General features: G+C 33.7%; 2 protein-coding genes across 3 annotated transcripts; one reads left to right on the forward strand and one right to left on the reverse strand.

The window, feature by feature from the left end:
* Positions 1-2,903: 2,903 nt before the first annotated feature.
* LOC149058060 (uncharacterized) lies at positions 2,904-7,012 on the reverse strand. 2 transcript variants are annotated; one of them, XM_089219756.1, is made up of 2 exons: positions 3,805-7,012; positions 2,904-3,711 (listed from the first exon to the last, which is right to left on the reverse strand). In XM_089219756.1, exon 2 carries the CDS (start codon positions 3,606-3,608, stop codon positions 3,177-3,179), a length of 432 nt encoding a protein of 143 aa, XP_089075882.1. In that variant the 5' UTR covers positions 3,609-3,711; positions 3,805-7,012; the 3' UTR covers positions 2,904-3,176. Both variants share the same exon structure in this region, with proteins under 2 accessions (XP_089075882.1, XP_089075883.1).
* A 1,677-nt stretch (positions 7,013-8,689) lies between these two features.
* On the forward strand, positions 8,690-10,681 carry LOC149058061 (uncharacterized). Its single transcript, XM_089218297.1, has 2 exons — positions 8,690-8,918; positions 8,991-10,681. The coding sequence occupies exons 1-2, from the start codon at positions 8,690-8,692 to the stop codon at positions 10,679-10,681; spliced, it is 1,920 nt and encodes a 639-aa protein (XP_089074423.1).
* Positions 10,682-15,905: the final 5,224 nt, after the last annotated feature.

Genomic DNA, 15,905 nt, shown 5'->3' on the forward strand with positions numbered 1-15,905 from the left:
GTTTGTGAATCGATTTGATAAGGATGGCTGATAACATGGACGACGAGAGATACGCGAAACTGGCTAGTATTGAAGCTCCGTCATATTTGGAATTGGTGAATCTCGTCGCGCAGCTCAAGCAGCAGAGTGAGCAGTCGTTGATATTGCGAGCGGAAGTAGAATCGCTGCGGAAGACATTATGTCCGAGCCAGTTGTTGCGCCCGCTCCTTTACCAACTCCGACGATGCGTCCGGAGTACAGGGTAGTTCCTTACCTGAGCGGCGCAATGACTACATTCGATGGAGACGAGACTCCACTGCAAGCTGAAGATTGGCTAGAAGAGATAAAAGGGATGACGGCCCTTAATCGACGGCCGTTTGAATATGTGTTGCAATACATCCGTATGCACCTGACCGGCCCAGCCAAAGACTGGTTTGCGGGCCGAGATTTTTCTGATTGGCGAGAATTAGAACGGAAATTCCGACTCGTATTTGTGCGCGACGCGTGTGCGGCCGACCGCAAAGATGAGATGCGTGCGTGGAAGCAAGGGCCTAACGAGACCCTCATATCGTATATGCAGCCCAAGCTCCGCATGTGTCGGGGTATCGGACACAGATTTGAAGTGTCCAAAACTGCGTCTTGCGAGGACTTAGATCAAGGGAAATGGCCCTGTATGCCGTTAGGCGGACACATGTTGACGAAGAGGAGTTGCTGGGTGATCTGCTCAATTGGGAGCGCATGTCGTCGTTGCATGCGCTGGCAGTCACGCCAATGTATGTTGCTCCGCAGCACGCTGAAGAAACGCCTACCCGTCAGCTGCCTAAAAAATGGATAGAAGAGAAAGCGAGCCCCAATGAATGGGAGAATTTCGACAAGACTGTCATGGAGACGAGTGGGTCGAACAGTGAGACGTACTCCGCCAGTTGTTGGGTGTGCAAGAAAATTGGGCATATGTCGCGCGACTGTCCTGATAAAGCTACTCGTAAACCTGTATGTTATGGTTGCGGAGTAGAGCGGAATATTCGACCTAACTGCCCGGAAAAAGATCAGATGAATTGCGCAGAGGTGAGACCTGTAGCGTCGAACCATCCCTATAAGAAAATTGGATTGGTAAATGATAGGGAAGTGGAAGTGTTGCTCGACACTGGTAGTCAACACTCCCTCGTCAAGGCCAGTGTCGCGATACGATGTGACTTACGCGTGAAGCCCTCGGTGCGCTCACTATACGGGATCGGGAATACGATCGTCCCGTCGGTGTGTGCCTTAGGAGAAGTCGAGACCCATGTAATACTTGACGGCGTAAACCCAGGAAAGGTCTTGTTACTCGTGGTGCCCGACGATGTCCAGGCTCCGGACATGATTGTCGGACGATCTTGGTTGGACCACCCGTCCGTGGCCTACCATAAGGCTCACGGGCGCCTGTATATCTATGAAGCGGAGACCTGTGTGGACAGTATGGCGGTTGGAGTTACCAGTCACGCTAAGGAGGATGACTATCTGCACGTCTTGAAGGTTGACCACGAGCCACCGGCTCGACAGATGTTGGACTTAAACGATTTCCAGTTTGTCAGCGCGGAAGCCACTCAGAAGGAACGAAGCGACCTCCTACCCCTTGTTAATGAGTACCGAAGCTGTTTCGCCAAGAACCTGGACGAACTCGGATGTACACGATTGATGCGCGTTGACATACGAGAGGTACCCGGTAGTTTGCCGGTCGTCAGTCGACCATATAAAACGACGCAAGCGTACCGTGAAGAGATACATAGGATAGTCACGGACTGGAAAAGGTGCGGTGTGGTGATTGAGACGACTTCGCCCTATGCCAGTCCCGTGCTGCTGGTCAAGCAACCGGGAAAGAACCGGTTATGCGTTAACTACCGCCGTCTAAATAAACAGACGATACGGCAGCACAACCACATGATGGAGCAGTTGGAGTCATTGGCGGATAGCCGGTTGTTCGCCCAGCTTGATTTGGCGAGCGGATACCTGCAGATCCCATTGACAAAGGAAGCCTCCGAAAAAACGGCTTTTATTACGGCGAACACGACGGGTGAGTTTAATAGAATGCCGTTTGGACTGTCGGGAGCTGTCGCTGAATTTCCCCGACTTATGCAGCGTGTGATGAGTCCGCTCCAGGGACTCCACGGGCGGAATTACCTTGATGATATGGTTGTGGACGGAGATGTTAACCAATTTGCGAGCCGTATTGGAAAAAAATACGTGAGGCACAGCTGACGTTGAAACCGTCAAAGTGTTCATTTGGCACTGTTCGGACCAAGTCCAACTAGAGAGCGCTAGCCATTTCGGATTCTAGTTTTAAACCGGTGACGGTTACGCATGCGCTGAAGATGTCGGCGGGCCATCGTCGAGTTCGCTCACGAACCGTGTTTATCGTTATGACCAGTACGCGTACGGGTGTCGTTACCGATTTTTTTCACGCCACGCTAATGTAACGCACCTTTTTAAACCGTGCATTATTCGGTTGTCACGTGTTTTTTGTGTGTGGTATACGGCCGTAAATATGTGTGTTCCCGAGTGCGCACGGTATGATATACTAATATCTTCGCTGATGTTCACCCGCGAGTTTTTCTCCGGACTTCGTAACCGTTAAGAGGTCGATCATGTGTTATGTTGTCGCCGTTACTGGCTGTGTTTTCGCCGTTACTGGCTGTGTTGTCGCCGTTACTGGCTGTTGCGCACATGGTTTGATTGTTCGCGTTAACTAACTGGTAGTCGTTATACGCGCATTACGTGTCATACGCTTGGTCAACTATTATATTGTTTTGGTTCCTTATGACGTGAATCATAAACCGCCGGATGTATACTTGATTGGAGGACATCGCATTCGTCGACACGTCGTATGGGGAAGCCGATCAGCGACCAGGTCAGACGTATCACTCCGTATTATCATTTTGTACTATATTATCATTAATTGTATCGTATTGTAGCGGTTGTTGATATAAACACCGTGTGCTTACGTTTAATAATATTATTATTATCACGCTCATGTTTGTGATTTGTTGATCAATTATTATTTGTATTATTATTTGGTAGGACTAACATATTATTTAAGGTGTTCTCGTGTACATCATATTTTCCTACTTATATATATGCAATAAATATATACAGTCCACTTATAAAATATCGTTTGTTTAACTTCTATATATTTTATATTACCTTCAGGTATTAATTATTAATTATTTATTAATTACCAGTGAAATAGTTAGGATACAACCATGTTTATTTAAACTGGCTATCCCAGCTAAACAGGCACTAAGCAAATTAACTTCCTTGGATTCATTTTTGAGAATGGCGAAATTCGGCCCGGTACGGAAAAGGTGCGTGCCATTGAAGGATATCCTGTTCCAAAGGACATTCACGAAGTCCGTAGGTTTCTTGGACTTACTGGATTCTTCCGGCGGTTTGTCCACAAGTTTGCGGTTGTTGCGGAACCCTTGACTCGTCTGATGCGTGGTTAACGAGTGGTTCAACTGGACTGAAGAGCAGCAGGTGGCATTCGACTCACTGCGTAAGATTCTGACCAGTGACGTGGTCCAAACCATGTTCAGGAAGGAAGCTGCGTGTACCGAGCTCCATACTGACGCGAGCGCATTGGGTCTTGGGGCCATGCTGTTACGGTCGTCGGTGGAAGGCGACCCTCTCAAGTTAGTTTATTGTGCGAACAGGAAGACGAGTGATGCAGAAACGCGATACCATTCCAGAAAGTTGGAGCTGTTATGTGTGGTATGGGCGGTCAATAAATTGAGACAATTTCTTTTGGGCATAAAGTTTATAGTATACACTGATTGTCAAGCTCTCACTTACCTGAACAGCAGTAAAAGTGTTAATGCCCAAGTTGCACGGTGGTATGACGCCTTACAGGAATATGACTTTGAGGTGAAGTATCGACCTGGAGTGCGTATGGCACATGTAGATGCCTTATCCCGAGCCCCAGTAGGATATGAAGAGTCACTTGACAAAGCACTAGCAGAGCGACAGACTTTTTGTGTGCTGATGACGCTAGAAGAACGTGTCATGATGTGTCAAACCACTGACGGTGATGTGGCTCATATTAAGAGGATGGTCGAAGAAAGTCTCGACGAAGGAATAGGCTTATCTTATGTTATGAAGGATCAGCTGTTGTATCGGAAGTTTCAGGACAAACTTCTATTTGTCATGCCAAAGTCAATGAAAAAAAGTCTAGTAGTAACCACGCATGATTTGATTGGACACTCGGTGGTGGATCGTACAATAGCAAATGTGTTACAGGACTTCTGGTTTCCCAACATAAGAAGATACGTGAAACTGCACATCCGGTCGTGTTTTGAGTGTTTGTTAACCCGTGTGCCCAGAGGTAAACGCCCATGTCTGTTACAGCCAATACCTATTGGGAAACGACCGTTTGAAACGGTTCATGTGGACCACGTTGGACCCTTCATAACGGCTCCAGGTGGACTCAGGTACATTTTGGTCCTGGAGGACAACATGACCAAATATGTTACGTTGTATGCTGTGCCCAACACCAAATCTGAACTACTGATAAAATGTGTAAAACTATTTGTGAAAGAATATGGACTCCCGGAAGGCTGATCACCGACCGTGGAACATGCTATACATCTGGTGCATTTGAGGACTACTGTACTGTCCAGGGGATCAAGTTGGTGTGGACGTCGTCTCGACACCCACAAGCCAATGGTCAGGTGGAAAGGACGCATAGTGTGGTGATGGCCACACTAATGACTATGGGAGGAGCTGGTTACGAGTGGGCCAAGATGTTGCCAGTATTATTTACATTGTCAGTATGCGTTCAACTGTCCATCGCCATACAAATATATATAAAATAATACCGTAATTCTATAGTTAAATAAAATAAATCTTATACAGTCCGCTAATTAAGTTTACGAAGTTAACAGACTCATATTTTTGAACCCATCTTGTTGCGCATTGTCTTTTAAGGGTCCTAGCATTTGAATTAGGTATGGAGTCGCTTTTTTCAATTTCATTGATCAATGCATTTTTCCTTTTAGGTGTGTTAAAAAACACATAAAGTCGCTCAACTATTTCTAAGCAATTTCTAACAGATTGTATGTTACTTGATGTACATACGGCTAAATTAAATGAATGTGCTGCACAATGCACGTAATGTGCTTTTGTATGTGTAGCTCTAATCACAGCTTGGACCCCATTAAATTTCCCTGCCATATTACTGGCTCCATCGTAGCCTTGGCCATACAAGTAGTCACACTCAATACCACAGCTATTTAAACCTTTAAAACAAAAATTAAAGTATATTATCTGTAAATTATTATCTACCTACCATTTATAAAATTTAATTGATATTCACCATTCAATATAGATGAAGCTAAATTTGATCCAGTCAAACTATTGATTTCAAAAAATTGAAGAAAATCTTCGTGCAAAATATCATTATCATCCACATACTGTGCACTTAAAGGTAGTTGTTCATTAGTGGCTACATCTGTAGTTTCGTCAGCCAATATAGAGAAACATTTAGATGAATTTACTCTATCAACTATCTTTTTAAGTATAATTTTATTACAAACCTCAATTATTTGATTTTGGATTATATGATTGATATATTTATTTCTTTTACTATTTATTTGGGCCACTTATCGGAATTGTCAGTGAGCCAGTGAGGGCCCTCCCACCTTAACCTATTATTTATTATTTGAACGGGACGACAACCGTGAGATATTATATCGGCTGGATTATCTTGCGTGTTCACGTGATTCCATTCATTTAAACTGGTAATATCCTGTATTTCACTTACCGAGATATCTAGGTACTTCTAACTCACGCAGATAATTTAATGAATTTAAATAATTGTTCCATTCATTTTTTACTTCAATAGGCACAGGTTTATCCCAATCGCAATTACCATAATGTTTGCATTAATATTTTTGCGCGTATTACTATTGGACCAACGAGACTTAGTGGGTCAAACAACGAAGCGATTTGTGATAATATATTTCTTTTTGTAACTGGTAGATCGTTTAGCTTAATGGTTTCAATTTTGTATTTAAAAACGTCGCGTTCTGGACACCATAATAAACCTAAAATGTTGGTCATTTTATTTTCAAGTTCCATTATGGTCATTGATTTATTTCCTATATCTGGCATGTCGTTAAGTAGTTCGCGGCTATTTGACATCCATTTTCTTAACGGAAAACCACCGCGTACCATAACTTCCATTAAAGAATGACGTAACTTTAACGCATTATCTTTAGTATCCGAACCGCCAAATAATCGTCCATCTAAAAATCAGATTGAATGGCAAAATCTGTATTGGATCTGGATGATACTGATCATAATAACAATGTATCTGGTTTAGCTGGAACAATAAATGATTCTGGAAGATTAACTGTACTTTCAAAATGTTCATCAGCCATTATCAAGTCCCAAAAACTTGAGCGCATTATTTTGACTCAATGAATAAGTCTCAAAAGGTAAATTCCTAATAATTTCAAACAACTTATTTTTATATAATAGGTTTTATAAAGTAGGTAATAAGTAATAAGTGGTTTCTATATTTTAAAGGATGACCTTGATAAACACATAGCAAATGCAATTTATGTCACTGATGCTCCATTAAGTATGTTGGAACATCCACTATGGCAAAAAGTTTTTGCAACTTGTCGTCCAGTATATAAAATACCAACTCGGAGCGCATTGTCATCTACCTTATTAGAAAGTCAATATAGTGAAATGAAAAAAAGGTATCTGAAATTGTTTTGTCTGCCCCATATCTACATCTACAATGTGATGGTTGGACCAATATTAGAAATAATGGAATTATGAATTTTATACTGTCAACACCACGTCCAGTTTTTGTTAAAAGTGTTGCAACTGGTCAAAATCGACATACAGCGGAATACATATCACATGAAATCAATAAAGTATTAATTGAGTTCAATCCCATGAAATTTGTTACTTTAATTGGTGATAATGCTTCAAATATTCAAAAAAGCTTCATGTTACTTAAAAATTTGTATCCTCATTTTGTTCCTCTTAATTGTTTAGCACATTCTATAAACCTACTGTTCAATGATATTGTAAGCCTTGAGTCATTAGTTAAATTAAAATCAGATAGCTTATCAATTGTAAAATCAATTAATCGGTCGCAGATACTCAAAGCTTGCTTAGAGAATATTAATAAAGAACAAAACATTTTATGTTCCCTAAAACTACAATCTCCAACAAGATGGGCTAGTTTTTTTTATTGTCTGGAAAGTTTAAATTCAACTAAATTCAGTTTACAAATTTTAGCTGTCCGTGAACCAACATTACCAGCTTCTATTAAAAAGCTTTTATTGGATGATAGTGGTTATTGGAAAAATGTTGACAAATGTATTATTTTATTAAAACCTATGGTTAAATTTATAACTTTATTAGAGACAGATTCGCCAAATATCCATAAGGTTTACAAATATATTATGGACATTGAAACTTGTTTTAACAAAAGCAATGGTTCTTCGCTTTTGTCACTAACTGATTCCTCAAAGATGTGCATTAATTTCCAAAGAAGAAAAGTAAATATGATAAAACCCATACATTTGGCAGCAACAGTACTCGATCCTTGTGACCAAGGAACTTCACTCACTCCTGAAGAGTATATTGATGCATCTGAATTTATTTATAATATTTCAATGACCAAAGGTTTAAATGCTAATATCATAATGTCCGAGTTGGCTAACTATAAAACAAAATCAACAGGAGTTTGGTTAAAAAGTTATTTATGGTAATCTGCAAATTCAATGGAACCTCTAGTATGGTGGAATGGTTTATGTTCCTTTTCTGTGCTTTCATCAATAGCTACAAGTATTTTAACTGCTCCAACTACATCAGCTGCCACAGAGCGCTCATTCAGTACTTATGGGAACATTCACACAAAAAAAAGAAATAAACTAACATGTGATAGGGCTGGTAAAATAACCTACATCAGCCATAACTGGAAGTTAATCAACAATAATCTAAAACCTAAAGCTTTAAAATTAATTTCTGCATCATCTACATCTACATTGACTACTAAATCACAGGAGTTGAATTATATGTCAATGAACATTGATGAAAATGAGTATGAAACGATTGAAGGTGAAGACAATTCAGATGATGAAAGTTTTGAAATTCCATATGCTGATGATGAAACATCTGAATGTGGGTCAGAAACTGAAGCCGAAGTAGAATATTTAACATATGATGATCTCGAAACTCAAAGTACATAAGTACCTAAATTGAAGAGGTGGGTGCAACAACCAGACATCTCCACTTTTTTTCGAAAATCACTTTTTTGTGTATTCCTATAGAAAAAAAAAATCTCCGTCGATTGGTGCAACAATCAGACATATCCGATCGTTAGATACGGAGATATAATACAAATGGAGATGTCTGTTTTATTTTTTGTTGCAACAACAAGACTTCTCCGGAGAAGTCTTGTTGTTGCGCCAAATATTGGTCATACTGTATTTACTGTTCTTATCACTGATATGAAATCAATGGTATATTGTTATCATAAATTAATTTCTAAATATTGTTCCTTTAGTTTTAGTAGATTTTGTAGATTTATGATTTGTTAAGTATTAACTTTAAACTTATAACAAGTTAGTTGTTGTTAGATTTATACACGTAGTTTAGTTCCTACTCTTTAGTTTAGTACCTACTAACCAGTTAGATGTAAAAGTTTGTGATAAAAATGAGTGTTTCGACTATGTTTTCGAATAGCTTTGATGATTCCGATTATAATCCATTCTCGCCGGTTGAAGTGTCTGATACATCTATCCTATCTGATTTTAATAGCAATCTTGGTAATATTTTGGCTTATGACAGTGACCTAGAAACAATAAGTAACAATAATAATGTCAATGTCGAAGATGACGGTGTTCGTATCATAGAAGATTCCGATGAAGAGAACAGAACTCAAGGTAAAAAAAAACGTAAGAATATTTATAGATAGAAACGAAATGTGAGTAAAAGTTTGAATGCAACTGGTGTAGATCATATAAGTTTACGTGGAAAACATGTAATGCCAAGAGTAACAGGACCTGACTGTAAATGTATCCGCAAATGTTTTACCAAAGTACTGGACAGCGAAAAAAGTAAAATTTTAAATTTATTTAATGAAATAGGACACAAGGAGAAACAAGATACTTTTCTTGGTGGCTTAATAAAAGTGAATAAAATTGTAAGAAAACGTCCCAAGGATTCTAGCAAACCTAAATCATGTGCTTGTATTTATACAATCAGAGTTGATCAAAGTGAAAAAGTAGTGTGCAAGAAAGCATTCTGTTCTCTGTTTGGCATACATAAATCTAGAGTGGAACGGATCATAAAATCAATACAAAATAATATACCAAGTCCAGTAGATAAGCGCGGAAAACATATGAATAGAGGAAATTCTAAAAGTGAGAAAACTATTTTTCAGGTAGACACTCACATTAGAAGTTTTCCTGCTCATGAATCTCATTACAGCCGCAATAAAAATGAATCTGTTCGATACCTATCACCTGATCTTAATATGTATAAAATGTATGAGCTTTACATGTTGAAATATGAAAATGAAAATTGGCAACAAGTACTAGAAAATGAAAATATAAAACCAAATCTTTCCTATGACTTCTATCGAAGATACTTTTTAATTAATTTTAAACTTTCTTTTGGCTATCCACGTTCTGACACCTGTCAGGTGTGTGATAAGCTTCAAAATTTAATTAAAGTGGAAACCAATGAAGAATTAAAAAATAAACTACAGACTGAAAAACAATTGCACCTCTCTAAAGCTGAAGTATTTTATACTGACTTAAAAGAAAAAACTATAAAATCCAAGGATCCAAACAACAAATGTGAAGTTTTATCATTTGATTTTCAACAAAATATGCCACTACCTCAAATACCAAGTGGAGATGTTTATTATAAACGGCAACTATGGGTATACAATTTTTGTATACATTCAGGGAAAACTGGTAAATCTTTTTTTTATATGTATGACGAAGCTACAGGTCGCAAGGGTCAAAATGAAGTTATAAACTTTATAAATCATTTTTTTTCGAATATAATGGATAAAAGTGTCGAGACGGTATATTTGTTTTCTGACAACTGTAGCGCACAAAATAAAAACTTTGGTCTAACACAATACTTTTACACATTAGCATTAACAAAAAGATTTGGTATAAAAACTATAGTACATCGATATCCACAACCTGGACACAGTTTTTTACCTTGTGACAGAGCTTTTGCATTAATCGAAAAAAATAAAAGAAAATTAGAATATGTTTTTTTACCAGCCACTTACCAAAAACTTGTCAAAGATACATGCAAAAGCTTTAATGTTATAGATATAAAACAAGATATACTACTGAATTATGCAGATCATACAAAACCTTTTTTTAAAAAAACAGTAAAACATTTTTCCATTTTGTCATACCGATTTATGGAGTATACTAAAGATGGTTTGTATGCAAGTATATCTGTTCATTCCACTGCCAAAGAACTTTTCAAATTACATAAACCAAATGCACAGTTAAGTCTACCAGGACCTTCAAGTATTCTGTATAATAGTCCTCTTAAAATAAAAGAAGCTAAATTAAAAGATGTAATGGATTTGGCATCTAAGTATGTCCCACCTGACAATCTCTGGTTCTACAATGATCTCGAATCAAACGATTTACCATATTATGAAGATGACTGATGAATAGTAAAACAAAATTACTGTTTTATCTTATTTATTTTATATTGTTTTTTCTCATGTTAACTATTATTATAAATTGTTTTATTTTATTGTTTTTAAATACCTGTTAATAAAATTAAGGTAACAGTTTATTTTAACAAAAAAAGCAAGTACTTACCTACAGTTTTCTGTTATTTATATTTTATATTAGTTTTTTTTCATGATTTATATAAGTAATTTGTTTTATATATCAACAAAAACATGTAAACCTACTACTATTTTCTCTTGTTTATTTTATATTGTTTTTTCTCATGTTAACTATTATTATAAATTGTTTTATTTTATTGTTTTTAAATACCTGTTAATAAAATTAAGATAACAGTATTATTTTAACAAAAAAAGCAAGTACTTACCTACAGTTTTCTGTTATTTATATTTTATATTAGTTTTTTTTTCATGATCAATATAAGTAATTTGTTTTATATATCAACAAAAACATGTATACCTACTACTGTTTTCTCTTATTTATTTTATATTGTTTTTTCTCATGTTAACTATTATTATAAATTGTTTTATTTTAACAAAAAAAGCAAGTACTTACCTACAGTTTTCTGTTATTTATATTTTATATTAGTTTTTTTTTCATGATTTATATAAGTAATTTGTTTTATATATCAACAAAAACATGTAAACCTACTACTATTTTCTCTTGTTTATTTTATATTGTTTTTTCTCATGTTAACTATTATTATAAATTGTTTTATTTTATTGTTTTTAAATACCTGTTAATAAAATTAAGATAACAGTATTATTTTAACAAAAAAAGCAAGTACTTACCTACAGTTGTCTGTTATTTATATTTTATATTGTTTTTTTTTCATGAATACTATTATAACTTGTTTTATAAATACTAATAAAATGAATGAAACATTTTTATTTTAACAAAAAAACCTGTATCTTTTTGTTATTTATTTTTATAGATGTATCAATGTTTAAAACAATGCATTTATTATAATGTATCGTTACCGATAATAACATTTTTAGTGCAACAACCAGACATCTCCAAATTGTTTTTGGTTTTGTGAGTACAGAAATTTTATTTTGACAATTTGGGTGTTGGCATCAATTATAACCCCAAAATTGGATTTCAATTATATTTTTTACAAATTTTTACAATTTTTAGTTATTTTTTAAAACACTATTTTGTCTCTTATGAACATTTTCATAATTTGGAGATGTCTGGTTGTTGCACCCACCTCTTCAATTATTATTTTTTTTTTTTGATAATTTGTATAATTTAATATTTTATAATACAGTAAGTTACCTACTCAATTTCTATTTTGTTTAAACAACATGTTATTACTTATTTTATTATATTTTAAAATACTCGTAACCAAACAATTAATGCAATTTATTATTTTAATTTTGTTGATAATTTGTATAATTTAATATTTATTTGTTTAAATAATATGTTATTACTCATTTTGTTATATTCTAAAATAACCAAACAAGAGCAATTTATTATTTTCATTTTGTTGATAATTTGTATAATTTAATATTTATTTATTTAAATAATATTTTATTACTCATTTTGTTATATTCTAAAATAACCAAACAAGTGCAATTCATTATTTTTATTTTCTAATATTGTTTTTTGAGGTGTATATTAAATCGTTATAATTTTTTGTGATCTAACAAAAGTCAAGACTCAAGACTGACTTAATTTGTTGCTTTTATTGAATTAAATGATATTTTTTGTATTATATCAAAAAATATGTTTTTTTATTTCAAAATTTCTATTTTCAGATAAACTGTTTTTTTAGTTATGTAATTTTGCTTAGCATTATTTTATAAAGTATTATAAAAACCTTTATTAATTATTGGCTATATTTGTATTGAAAATATTTTAATGCTTCATATAACTATATAAGGAGAAATAATAATATTTATACAGATCGTAGCCATTTAGGTATTTTATTGCTTTAATAATAATTAATATATAATTAATATTACTGTAAAAAAGTAATATTATCGATAATTTACTCAAGTAAATTACCTAAAAATAAATTACCGGTTATCTTACACAAAAAATTAAATTTCCCAATATTACCATAATAAAGTAATATTACCGGTAATTTACTCAAGTGAGTTACCTAAAAATAAATTACTGGTAATCTTACATAGATACAGTAGACTCTCCTATTCTAAAAGAATACATTATACTGACCATACTATCACCAGTTGCTAAGTACCTACAACAATGTCATATGTATTAATATATATTAAATACATTATCAGTGTCCGCCTGGCCATGGTTGTTGGCAAGAGGTTGCAGCCTGCCCAGCCTGAGTCCCCGTTATTTTATTTAGGATCTTATAAATTGTTTAACTGGTTGGCTTATTAAATAATGGGCTGTATATAATTTTAGGGCACAATTTGTATTTACAAGTGCCCAAAGCAATAAAGTATTATACTTTGATTGACTTAGACAAATAAATTGATAAAATTGCTAATATAAATTAAACCAATTGTACAAATTGTACAATATCACATTAAAACATTCGTTTATTTAAAATTATAACTTTTAAGGTATTATTTCTGTAATATTATAGTATTAGGTATAAATAATTATTGTAACCATGTAGTACACTTAATTGTTTGTGTATAAAATAACATACATTTAAAAAATTATAATATTATGTTGAAATTACTTATATGCCCTAATTGCCCTTTTTTTTATCATTTTATGGAATTATATTTTAGGGGACACTTCTGAAGAAATCCATCTGGACTCTTTAAGTACCTACCTCAATGTTGCAGATAAGATTTCTTTGGGTGAAAGAATATCAGGTCTGTATGGATTTTCTATTTTAGACATTTCGAAAACATATATTTATAATTTTCATTATAACGTAATGAAAAATAAATACGGGGAAAAAATATCACTGTTATAAACTGACACCGATTCATTAATATATTGTATTGAAACAAATAATTTTTTTAATGATTTAAAATTTGATCTATTGAATTACTTTAATACTTCTAATTTTCCCACTAATCACTTTTGTTATAGTGATAAACATAAGAACACCCCCAGTTTTTTAAAGATGAATTAAAGGGTGAGATAATGGCACAATTTATAACGCTAAGACCTAAATTATATGCTTATACGGTAAGTGGTGTTGAACACAAAAAGACAAAAGGTGTAAAAAAGTATGTAACAGACAAGTATATGACAGTCAGTCATTATTTAGATATTTTAACAAAGTTCCAGATGCAAAATTTTAAACATTTGTATGCACAAAATGTTGAATCTTGTCAAATTAGTGCGTATTGTGATATTAACTCAATACAGTCAACCAAACATAATGTGTATTCAAAAACAGTGAGAAAAATAGTATTGAGCGCAAATGATGATAAACGTGTTATATTAAAAGATGGTATTTGTACACTACCATCATAGGCGGAACTACAGGGTGTGCCGGGTGTGCCAGGGCACACCCTTATGTACAAAAAAAAAATTAATTAATAACATAACACATTAATTGAATTTCAGTTTTTAAATTAAAGTACGAGTGTTCAGATAAGTCTAAAATAAAATAATAACTAAATGTATTTTTTACCAATAGTTATTTTACATTATTAACAAAGTCTGGATGTTTAGATTTTAAATCACTATATTATCGTACTCTTTAAATTAGATTTATTGTTATTGTCGTCGACATCGACATGAAGACTTATAATAGATAACTAATATAACTAATAGACAATAGTGGTTACTGTTAACTGGTGACTATTTTTAGCGCAAAAATATTGCCTTTTTTCGGGTTAATGATGCACCCAATACTTCAATTAATTGTTAAAGTAAGTAAATTGTTGCAAAGTCCTGATATTAATCTAATTAATGCTATGGCCAGCATAAAGTCTCTTCGAGCTTATAATAAGCTTTTATAAATTTAAGAAATGAAACTGAGTTTCTAAAAATTTTTGATGAAGCAAAAAATGTGTGTATAGAACTAGAAATAGATATTCCATTAGTTAAAAAACGGATGGTATCAAGTCGCTTCGATGAATTTGCCAAAACACAACATAATTATGAAAATAAGGAAGAAGAATTACGAAGTTTGTGTTTTTACCAAATGTTAGAGAATATGGTAGCGTCATTAGATTTAAGATTTCAGCAGGAAACAATCAAAATTATAAATGCTGTGGGAAATCTCTTAAATCTAACATTAAATAATGAAGAAGCAGCGGTTTTAAAAGAAAAATTCAAAATTTCTCAAGATGAATTAATGGCAGAAATAAAATTGTTAAAAGCAAATCAGACTGTACCAACTGGAAATTCAGCAACAACATTAAGTGGATGGATCCAGTGGATGCAAGAAAATGAAAAATATAAGATATACACGGCTTTTAATGCAGCAATTCAAACTTTTTCTGTCATCCATGTAACAAGTTGTTCATGCGAAAGGGCGTTTTCTAAACTGACTCACGTGAAAACGAAGTTAAGATCAACTACGAAACAAGATCGGTTGGAATCACTCATGCTATTATATGTCGAACAAGAATTAACTGCCAATGTTGAAGCTTCTGAAGTTATAGAAGAATTTAAAAGTATTGTGCCATTTCAAAGACGATTGTTATTATAAAATAATAAAATAAATTATACTAGTGTGGTTTCAGTTTATTTATTAATAAATATAAAATAATGATGTTTGAACTAATGTATTATAAAATTAAACAATAAATTATTATAATCACTACCTACTAACATACTACATAGTAATATAGTTATCTTACAGGAGGTAGGTAATCAAAACTGTATTTGTTTAAATTTGTAAATTTATAACCATTTCTTTTGATTTCATGAATAATAAAAAAAATAGTATATTATGTATATCGCCAATAGATAGGTACATTGTTTTACATTATACAATAAGTTATAGTATTGGTAAGTAAACAAGTGTCGTATATTTGAAATACTTTATTTTTACATTAATTTATACATATAGATAAAAAAATAACTACAAAAAAAAATCCGGGCACACTCAAATGTAAAACTCTGGTTCCGCCTATGACTACCATACGGTCATTATAAATTAAACTAATTTAATAAATGAAAGAAATAATTAAATATTTAAAAATTATATGTAAATTACAGGACTCACAAGATAAAAATGAACTTCATAATTATTGATTTCGAATTTACTATGATTGAGACAACCACGTTAGTTCTTGTATCAGG

Source organism: Diuraphis noxia, unplaced genomic scaffold, assembly GCF_037042655.1.
Source record: "Diuraphis noxia isolate RWA-SAM2 unplaced genomic scaffold, SU_Dnox_SAM2 contig0002, whole genome shotgun sequence".
NCBI classification, from domain to species: Eukaryota; Metazoa; Arthropoda; class Insecta; order Hemiptera; family Aphididae; genus Diuraphis; species Diuraphis noxia.